This window comes from Diadema antillarum, unplaced genomic scaffold (assembly GCF_040938485.1).
Source record: "Diadema antillarum isolate AM-2024a unplaced genomic scaffold, OU_Dant_1.0 scf00000028, whole genome shotgun sequence".
Taxonomy (NCBI): domain Eukaryota; kingdom Metazoa; phylum Echinodermata; class Echinoidea; order Diadematoida; family Diadematidae; genus Diadema; species Diadema antillarum.
Window position 1 is genome coordinate 2,516,564 of NW_027270917.1, and position 11,221 is coordinate 2,527,784.

At 40.0% G+C, this 11,221-nt stretch overlaps 1 protein-coding gene across 1 annotated transcript; it reads right to left on the reverse strand.

Moving 5' to 3' along the window:
* Window positions 1-411: 411 nt before the first annotated feature.
* On the reverse strand, window positions 412-6,993 carry LOC139737143 (E3 ubiquitin-protein ligase MYLIP-like). Its single transcript, XM_071647825.1, has 4 exons — window positions 6,837-6,993; window positions 4,423-4,619; window positions 3,213-3,602; window positions 412-2,741 (listed from the first exon to the last, which is right to left on the reverse strand). The coding sequence occupies exons 1-4, from the start codon at window positions 6,921-6,923 to the stop codon at window positions 2,120-2,122; spliced, it is 1,296 nt and encodes a 431-aa protein (XP_071503926.1). The 5' UTR covers window positions 6,924-6,993; the 3' UTR covers window positions 412-2,119.
* Between the last annotated feature and the right edge of the window lie 4,228 nt (window positions 6,994-11,221).

An 11,221-nucleotide genomic window follows, 5' to 3' on the forward strand; every position in this document is an offset into this window, starting at 1 on the left:
AACAATTAAACCTTGCCTTACTGCATTCTGATTCATCTGCAGTGCTCTCTGCCTTGCACAATGCAAACTTGTCACAATTCTCAAGTGGCATGAGGCATCCTACCACATGTGTACCTGAGAACAAAACAAATGAGTAAAAACTTCATTGCAACACAGACAGGCAGACCGTCACACAGAAAGACCAAACGTGGTGGATTCCAGAAATCTTTAGTAGCAACCCTGTAAAAGCTTTTTGAGTTACTAAAGTGTGGTTCAATTTGGAATGTGTGCTAAAAAAGCGGAAGCCACTTAAAGGGACCACCAAAGGAAAAAAAAAAATGTTGCTTCAAAAGAAGACTTGGCCTTTGTGTTAAAAACAAAAGGTAAAGGTGATCTGAGAACACATATCAGGGGGGAATTGGAGAGGGGGGGGTGTCAAATCCACATGAACTTCTGAGTTTTACACTGGGTGTTAAGTACATTAGCCTGAACTCCATAAGCACCAACCAACAAATATTCAGGCCTCCGTATGTGTACATTGTACCCCTTTCATTGCATTTTAAAGGACTCCACTGAAAGCATGAAAGGAGTCACTGTTGTCACATACAATCCAAATATATTGCACATACTAAGTAGCTGAAATTTCTATCACACGGAATGCAAACAACAAAATAAAAAGTACAAAAATTGCAATCTGAAGCACTATCTTAACACAAGACACCATGAATGTACTTACTGGTAGAAAGCAATGAGTACAAATTCTACATGTATGATGCAACTGTACAATAATCACATGTACAATCCTCACGCATATGTGGTGCATACCGAAGAATAAATCTACAACACTAAAAACTATAAATAATGTGAATACACAACGTATGCATTCTGTTGCATTACAATACAGTGTACCATGGCTCCTGCTGACTTTTAGTAAACAAATGTATCATCAACCAGAAGCCTTAACACTTTTCATCTAAAAATATCATGAGCACTCTTCAAGACTCTCTACTTCTCAAGGCAATTTCTTTATAAACTTTACAAAAATGTGACCATTAATGAAATATATAGCTATACTATCTACAAAAATGTTGTCCAAAACTAGCAACATCTTACCACGTGGCACATATCACATTTCTAGTAGTAAAACTTGCATCATGTAAAGCTTACTATATAGTAGCATCTTAAACAACATTCCAATAAGTATGTGGTAATCTTTTGCATCACCATCATGAGATGGGATATACCATAATATATGCATGACAGCTGCACTCAATATCTCCAACATCCCCAGCCTCTCACTTAGTTGTACTTGATATCATTAATATCAGACCACAGGACATTACATGTCGACTCGGCCCACCACTGTAACTGTACACAGAAGGGTGTCAAAGTTCATATAACTGATGGAGTCATAATATTCACATCACAGCCCCGCAAACACGGAGGCATTTTATAGACCACTGTGCCTCTGAGCTGGTATTTACATGTACCTGTACAAGGCTGTACATAAGTTCTAAAAGAATGACCTTGCAATGGAGTGACAGATGCTGATATAATCACAGCGAGTGCATGTATACTTGTTGTCTATCCCCCTACTTCACATAGGAATTCAGCATTTTATATTATCCTCCTACACACCAATTATCAGTGTGGCATTCAAATTAACGAAAACTGACAAGAGTTTAGATTTCCCCACATTGATGTACATGTAGACATGTTCAAGTAGAGACAAACATGTGTATATTTTCTTACATAATTGTGCTTACATAACTGTGCACACACTCAGTTGTATGGAAGATGCTATTGTACTATTGGAGTTAACTTTGTCAATTTAATGGAAAAAATAGGAACAGCAGCCTCTCTGACTTAACAATTTTCTTTTCTTTTTCTCTTTATTGGAATGTGGCCCAAATAGATAACAAGGATAACCTTAGTAGACAAATAAAATGTTTTTTGCCTTCACTTTACAATTCTATATTCAGAATGTTTTAGCTTTTTCACTTGATTTAAATGTGTTCACGCTTGAACACACTAACCATTTTTCTTTTCTTCATACATCATATAACACTGAGCAAGAAATTTCATAATACTGATGACAACAAAACAGTTTATGGGTTCACATGTACATGTACACTGTCACTCAGCAAGGCCTGAGCGGGCTGTCCCCTGCCCAGTACACTCTCTTCTTCTCTACGATATCGACGCGGCAAGACGGACAGGAGGACACCATCTCGGCACAGGTGCTGCAGATGATGAGATGGCCACAGGGCAAGAGCACGGTATCCAAGTGGGCGTTCATGCAGACCCGGCAGAGAACGGCGTCCTGGTACCTCTGAAGCTGTTCCTCGAGTTCACTCCGGTTATCCCTGTCGTTGGCCTGGGCGGCGAGGTCGGAGTGCGCGCACTGCGCGGTGATGCCCCGTCGGAAGAGCTCCCGCCGCGCCTGGTCGTGCACCTCCTGCTGAGTTCGGCGCAGGTCGAACGAGTACTTCTTCCCCGTGTCCGTCTGCATTTTCAGGAAGGAGCAGATGCTGCCGCGAAGATCTCTCACAAATGTGTCTTTGACGGGCTCGCTGACCGTCTCGCTCGTGAAGAACTCGACTTTCTCTGTGACGGACCGGTATATTCCCTCAGTTAACTCTTTGCTGCCCAGCGTCATTGCGAGATTTTCAGTCCGGAAGTTGTGTCCATCATCGACTGTGTAGCAGATGTCACAATCTCTCTTGTCCACAGTAAGTTGTTTGACACAGGCCAGAGGAATCCTACAACCAGAGTATGACACAGAAGAAGTCTTGCATGACAAATCGCTGACAAATAATAATCCTTAGTGGAAAAGTGAGCAAAGAAAATGGGATTCCATCGGGATCCTGAATGTTATTAATCCTATCAGATTCTTTCCATGCGAGGGAAAACATTAATATCCTACCAACGAAACAAAATGACATAAACCCTATTACTTCTAAATCCTCAACAGTAACAAAGCTGCAAATTGCAATGTAGTTATCTTGTAGATAAACATCATCGCCAACCACAATACCTAACTTTAAACTGTTTACTTCATCTTTTATTTGTTGTTAATGACATAACATGAGAATAATAAAAAAAAAAACATTTCTACAAGTAAAACTGTTGACTAGAAATAAGGAAAGAAAAATGAGCACCAACACAAAAAACGTCTCTACTCTGAAATGCCTTTCAACAAGGACAAAGAGCATAATATGTGCTGCTCTTACTTCAACATTTCTGAAGAGTCAGCACTGGTGACCAGAACTCCATGAGGACCAACGCCAACCTCGTAGAGCTGGCCCGAAGAGCCCTTGGCGCTGAAGGTGTCCAGGCCATAGGTGTCGTTCCCACACACTTCTCTCAGCAGCATGACCAAGGCATGGCTCTGCTTCATGCTCCGCAGCCTGGCGTATTCCGCCTGCGCCGTCACCTTGAACTCCTCAGAGTCTTGATACTGAGGAAAGCACTGGGCGAGCTGCTCGACATCGCTATTCGTCGACGAGAAGTCCCCTTTTTCCGCCTGCACGAAGAAGGCAGCGAGGCGGGCGGCATCCTTCATGGGCGCCTTCAATTTACCCTCGTGTGCAAGCAGTTTGGCATCGTGAAAGAAGAGATGTCTGCAAAGGAGAAAAGCAAGGGGAAATGTTCTTGATATACGAGTGCAATCACGTTCTGCTTGTACAATGTTACAAACAGGTACAGTACCCATGGGGATACTACAATTTGTGTGTTATCTGGCATGCCCTCAATGATGTGGTCACCAAGACATTCTGTATTTACACTGTATGTACTTTTAGATTTAACGCTGATGTATTGACATCAAATAATAGTGGATTTGTCGCATCTTTGTAATTTAGGAGTGTTTGCTCTTTTCATCAGGCACTTACAAATACTTACACTATGTACGTGCCAGGTCATGAACTACAGAATTTGACACATGCATACCCCTGCAAGCAAACAAACAAATCACTAAAACAAACAAGAGCAGAAAAGATAAACACAAACACTACTCTGCATTTTTACAAGTAAACTGCTATTGCCAGAGGGTTCAATGCCTGCCACCTTTATGAATAGTAGTATGACAAAGATGTACAATGTACCTGTACAGCAACGAAAGCTGATGATTAATATTGCAATTTCTAATCAATGGTTACTATAAAAGTGGAAATTTTTACGGCATTGAAGTTTTCAAGCATTTCGCCCAACCAGAAACTAGCACGAAAAATAAAAGCACCCGAATATTTTTGCTTGACATACGTTCCAGTAGCCAATGTCTTGATTCCGCGGAATTAAAAACCTGCTAATCTCTTCTTATCCGACCGAGCAAAAAGAATTAGTCGCGCAAAAATATCCACTTGTACAGTACCATACTGTTTTCACTTAATATCACATTTCACTGAAAGATCACAGCCTTTCACACATGCTGGGTCCACTCACCTCGTAATGTCTTGTTGCAGTATATGGGGCTCTACGTGGAACTTTACCCTCAGCTCCAGACGGATGGGTGCGGAGAACCCAATCGGCAACTGAGATGTAATTGAATTCCTGAGATTGAGCCAATGACGCTCTCCTTTCCTGGCAAGGAACTGCAGACCGAAGTAGTCCACTTCCACCATGTTTAACATGTTGCAAGCCTGCATAGCCAGAGAAACATTGAATACATTAATATTAGACCAAAAATTTTAGATCACATAAACAATGAAAAAGAGAAGTTATGGCACACTTGCTACCGGTAGTCAAAGCACAGTAAACATGTACTTTTTGCCAGTAACTGAAATAATGCGATTATAAACAAGTTTCAACTTGACCTTCCATGGGTGAAATAAAAACTCTGTATATCGGATATTCTAAAATAATATTATCGTCAGCCTTATGCCAAAAGGCCCTGAACACATTTTAGGCCAACATTATCATATTCATCACTTTCATAGAATAGCAGTATTTGCACAGGTCTCTCTGTGTATCAAAATGAATACCCCTGTAATATGTTAATACATCAGAGAATTTAAAAAAAAATCCTAAATAAACACACTTTCATTTGAATTTCATCCATAAGCACAGATGTAGGGTATACATATTGCAATCTTTTGAACGCTTTCAGCAGATGCTAAGATAAGTCTTGTCTAATTCAGACCTCCCAACCTTTTTTGACTGAAAAATAGGGATGATTTGGCTTAAGAGTAGGAAAGAAAGAGCAATTCCTATAGGTATGTGTAGTAAAATTATCCAGAAAACAACAACACTCTTGTTGAAACAAGAGCTGGGAACGGTCAAAACTCAGACTCTTTCCTCCAAATTCAGAATGGTTGGAAATGGTTTGTCTACAAACATTGATTCAACAAAAATTCCTGAAAGTAGGATTTTTTTTTTAATATGACCATGAGGACATTATGAAACGTGGTCAGGTGCAGTCAATGTACAGGTTGTTGTCTCATGTCAGTTCTGGAATTTGGGTTATCTTTATTGAAAGCCATTTACATTAGTTGCAGACTGTATAATGATTGGATCACTTTCCTTTCAAAGTGGATTACCTTTGATTCTAAATTAGACCAGTTGAATTAATACTTCAACTTCACTGGCCTTCACTCATCATCTTCCTCCATACTTGGAATCAGTGGATCATAAAACATGCAAGGACAAAGGTACTAGTATACTATACACTAAGTTGTAGATCTCAACAAACTCAGAAAACCACAACTTGATGCTTACTTGATGACAACTTACCAATCGACAATGGCAATACGGCAATAAGTCTGATTAACGTTACACAGAAAATTTGTCTGTATTAAATAGTAGGACTAAAAGTTTCATAATATTTATTGACTTTGACAGTTTTCCTGCGAGGGATTCCATGAAACCAGGCGAAATCTCCATGGCCACAGAACATGTCTATAAAAATGTATTCGATAAATGCAGACTGATCTTTTGGCCTAAAATACTATACTAGAAATTTCTAACATTAATGTGAAAGTTACTCTTGACTCATTTCAATCATTTCAGAGTGACTATTTGCTTGGTCACAATATCGTCAATTTGTACAGTCCAAAACAACTGATTGAAAATCCATTTGTTTAACACAAAACAAATAAAAATAAAAAAGATACAACTGCACTGGTATCCAGACAGGCAAAATTTCAACAAATTAAATATAGAAACATAGAGGTCTAGACCTACCTAAATTTTGACATTCTGTTTCAGCCTCAGCAGGGTCTAGCGAACTAGTGCATGTCCCAATTCTTATCCTCTATTATTACACTTACATATATATTTAAATTCAAATTACGTCATGACTGACAGTGACAGTATAAGTGAAACAGTCTCGCCAGAATGGCATGTTCAGACATGTCAAAGACTAAAAAATTTCTTTTATTTCTTGATCAAATGTAATGAGTTACGTACGGTACCATGTCCATGATGGATACACTACTACCAATGACAATGTCATTACTTTTCACTTTGGTGCCTTACGCTTTCATGTAGAAATCTAGATATATTAAATCTAAAACTATAAAAAAAAACCTAACTCACAATCACGTTTGGTTTTGCCATAGGGTACCCTGTGTCAAATGACCAAATCAAAACTTGTGAAAACCATGTGGTAGAAATGACCACTGCATTGCCCGCATGTCATACACAATGCAGTAAACCTGCCCTGCCTGCCGGTACGCGTTACACTACACAGCTCGTTGCAAAGACTGACAAGGTTCTCATCATGTGACCAGCTGATGATCAGCTGGAACCGACGGCGACATATGCATGCATGGCCTACGTCTCGAGTCTCGAAACGTAGATAGCTTGTAACGTTACAGCATACATATTACGTTTATTGCAAACGATAAAACAGAACTCACCAGATCGAGACATTCTTGACCTACTGCTTTAGGTCCTACTTCAATTTCCAAGATATGACCATCCGGCTTTTTCACTAAGACCAACATTTTGGAGCGCTTTTATTCCTCATGCGACGACCAGCCAGCTTTACCCCACGAACATCAAACACTGCTTGCTTTGTCTGCTAGCGAACTCTGATTACTGCAATACATTTATACGGCCGGAGATTACTCGTTGATTTAGTACACTGTGTGTGTGTGTGTGCGTGTAAAAATGTGTGTGTTGTGCGCTAGGGAGGTCGTCGCGCGCGTCGAGCAGCAGCTGAAGGGTAAGGACGTACGTACGGACGTGCGTGTGCGGCGTGAAGGTGACTTTCATAAAAATCTCTCATCGATAAAACAGCATGGGCTGAAAGCGAAGCACGGTAGCGTCCACACTCTTTCTCGATGGACAATATCAGCGAGTTAGAGGAAATCGACTACAAAGTATGATTTTATATTTGGGAAATTTGGGTAATCACTTACTTGTAGTGATCACTTTATAGAGTGCGGTGATTTAGTTCATAGGATTGTCAAAGAGATCGTCTCCTGTGATCAGTTTTATAGATTATATGACATCCCTCAACAAGGAATGGTAAGTTTTCCAGTTGGGCTAATAGAAGATTCCGATTCTTAGTCCCCGGGTGAAATAACCAGTAACCAATCAGAATCTGTAAAATCAGACAAGGCCTTTTTACTGCACCAATTACAGATCGGGGGCTCGACCAGTCAAGATGAATATTCATTGGATCAACCATACTTCTCCGCAGAAAACATTTTTAAAATGGGAATAAGTCCCGGAATAAGGATGATTTCATATTTTTTTGTTCCAGAAATACACTTCCCTATCTACAGAGCAGTAAAACAAAATGATATATTATTACTTAACATTAGAATACATGGATTATAAGAGGATTAACTTCAATTTTGTGGATATCTCAAGGTACCCTTGTGTCGCCCTTCATAGGGTGGCTGGTACCTTGGCATTGTATGCTAATTTATGCGATGACTAATACCTCCCCTAACGACGGTTGCACAGGCGGCGCTCGCTCGAGCTAGAGACGATTTCGAAAGCAGCTGTTTCACCGCGTATCCAGACAAGCTGCATGCCTCGCTTGTGAAAACAGCGCGTTCCCTCTCCACGCGTACGCTCAAGTTGATTTCTTGGTATCGTTTATGTTTATCAGTCCCCAGCTCGAAAGTTTGTTCAACCCAGGGACATGCAGGAGGAAGAAACCGTCCCGAGCTGAGAAGTTCGTTGACTCGGATATGTATCGGCAGTACTGTACATGTAGGCCTACATGTACATGTACACGGCCTCTTACAGTGCATCCCCAAACGCTTACAACTAACTTACATATTAGATCTATATCGGGCATATCACATATAATTCTTACTTTTAGTTTCAGGCAATGAGACAAACTATCACTTCCTCGGCGATCTGAATGTGTACGTCATCTTTCCTCAGCTGCGCTTCGGAAAGATAGCTACATCCAGATCGCCTCGGAAGGGATAGTTTGTCCCATCACCTTCACCAACGTTGATTATTTGCTTAATATACCGGGTACACGATATGTATCAGGGATGTGAAAAGATAGCTTTCAGGGACAGTCAATACGTCGTCAAAGAAAACCGTTTCTTCATGGGTTTACATTTCCTCCTCACTTCTAGCCCCCTCCCCCCCCCCCCCCCCTCAATAAACTAGTAGTGCATCATCCAATGTAGCTGATGAGGGAGATGTCGATATCGAGTTTATCATCATTCCTTCAGCTGTATGCGTGAATACTGTTAGTATTGTGTCTTTGTACGTCAAAGTGCAATACGACACACCATCTGTGTCATATTGCATACTGACGTACAATGGCGCAAAGATCTGACACGGAATATCCTGCTTTTCCACCATGTTGCTCATTGCTAATGCTATGATAATATGCATCCCTATTTACGTTTTACTATACCAGCGGGTTGAGCGGTATGAGGTAGTTTATGGAGCATACTGATACAAAGTGATACAACATAGTCGCCAAATTTGATATTGAGTAATGGTTAGGGCAACTAGGTAGTAGCTCTTTAGTTAGGGCGTAGTCAGATATTGACCACGTGAGCTCATCCATGCAAGTTTGAAGAGTGAAATGAGACAGAACTTAGAAAATGATGATGATGATGAAGAAGAAATAACGTCATAGGCCAAGTGTAGAATATTTTAAAGCTTCACGTTAGTTTGTTTGTTTGTTTGAATTTTATTTCAAAATTGGTTTCGAAATAGGGTGGATATCCAATAACAAAGAGGTCGTATGGGGCCCACGCCTTGTATGAGGATCACCGTTTTATTTTACTTTTTGATATCTTAGCCATTACAAAACCAATTTTCATCAAATAAACGTTGAATTATGTGAGTGCTTTTTCATATTTTATAAGAGGTTCCTAATTATCTCACAAAAAGTTTAAATCTGAATTCCAGCAATCTCAAGCAAAACTGTACCATCCTTTTAAAATAATGCCACTGTATATCTGAGGTCATTTCAGCATTTAGAAAATTACTTGATAATCGATCACAGAAGGCCGGTATTAATGAATCATCTCCGATCGACGAATATGCATGAGTGTTGATTGTTGATAATCCACAGCGGGGACACGCCCAAGCTAGCGCGGTGGAGAGGGGGATCCCCCTTCCTTATTTCGAAGAACAGCAGCATGGACCACGCGCTCGCTCGTGGACGAGGAGGGGGTGGGGGAGATGGGTCTGTTTGTGTGCCGGTGGGAAGAACGAGTGATATAGGGTTAAATGTAATGATGTTCTATTGTAGTCTACAAAGCCAGCACAATTTTCAATGAATTACTAGTATAGATTACTATCTACGAGTCTTTAAGATCAGATCATTGGTCATTCTCTTTCTCTTTCTCTCTCTCTCCCTCTCTCTCTCTCTCTTTATCCCGTTATTTGGCTGTTTGAAATTTAAATTATGCGTGTAGAAAAAAAAAACCATGCGCATCATAAAAATAATAGGTATACCAGTGTGCACTTCTGTCATAAAGAAAACACCAGTGAATATAACAGACACCAACAAATCTCTATCATGTGTGGTTACCTTCGGCATCAAAGGGAGGTATAACTTCAAGAGGCGGACGGGGGGGGGGGGGAGGTTTAACCCCCACTTGGATCCTTTTTGTTTTGTTTTGTTTTTCTTTTATTGATGTTCGGTGAGAGGTTTAAACCCGGTCCCCCTCCCCCGAGCTCGAGCTTTCCCCACTTTTTTTTTTTGCTTGTCAGCGGGAAAGTGGCAGCAAAAATGTAAAGACTCTTTTAATATGAAGACCTTTTTTCTTGCTTGTCATGATCAAAACCTACCCCCTCTCCATATAGCAAAGAGCTAGATCCGACCCTGACTCCCCAATACAGACCTGCATAGTTCTATAAGATTAAACTGTCGCACACCAAGTCAGGAAATAACCTTCCTCTCTTAATATTGATCAGAAAATAACGAAAATGTCAACAGAAACGAGTATTTATCGTCTTTTATTGATAGCGAAGAATCTGCATGAACGCAACACGTGCTGTTGAACGTGTTATATGAGAATGGTAGTATTGTAGGCTCACTATATTATATAGCCTAGCATTAACGCACTTTGCTTATTTAATTGAGTCGCATCATCATTTTTTTAGGGGGGGGGGGTTCCAAGGTTCGTTATTCTTTTTTTTTTTCTATCGATATGTTTTATTAAATCAAATCAAAATCACATTACTTACACACGATTGGCAGCAATTTGAAAAAAGACAAGAGAAACATTTGTTATAATCATCATGTTGCAAAGAGGCATATGAACGTTTAGAAAATTATATAGCGACTGTCGCTGACCAAAATATCACCATGTACAGCTAAAGTAAACCGTTTGCGAAGAATTTGTTTATCCTAAAACTAATTTCGGGGGGCAAAACATTCAGTATGGGACAGTCACCTTCTTTGTTTGTTTGTTTTGTTTGTTTGTTTGTTTGTTTGTATTTACAAATTATCATTTTTACACAATCTTGGAGATACTCTTAACACGTACGACACTATAGGATTTGTTTGTTTGTTTGTTTTTTAACCGGAAACAATTCAGTTACTTGTCAAACTTAATACCTGCATGATAATTAAGCATAAACAGAAGGGGGCATGCTTCGTGTGACCATGTATAGACTGCGTGACCTCATCAATCCTCGATTGTTTGTTCATGTCGGATTACTTTCGGCCATGGACTACGCAAACACTTCATCCCACTTAATTCTGATCTCTTATTATAATGAGCCTATATAGATCAGTGCATCTCCCTGATCAGTGAGACCATTGCCCGAAAGAACATAATTATCTCTTTTCTTTCTTTCTTTC

Bases quoted from the DNA above. Each gene is read 5' to 3' on its own strand.
- LOC139737143 (XM_071647825.1), bottom strand. From the start codon at position 6,923: ATGTTGGTCTTAGTGAAAAAGCCGGATGGTCATATCTTGGAAATTGAA. The intron at 4,620-6,836 runs GTGAGTTCTGTT...CTGGCTATGCAG, and splicing joins GTCAAGAATGTCTCGATCTG to GCTTGCAACATGTTAAACAT. The intron at 2,742-3,212 runs GTAAGAGCAGCA...CTCTGGTTGTAG, and splicing joins GACTCTTCAGAAATGTTGAA to GATTCCTCTGGCCTGTGTCA.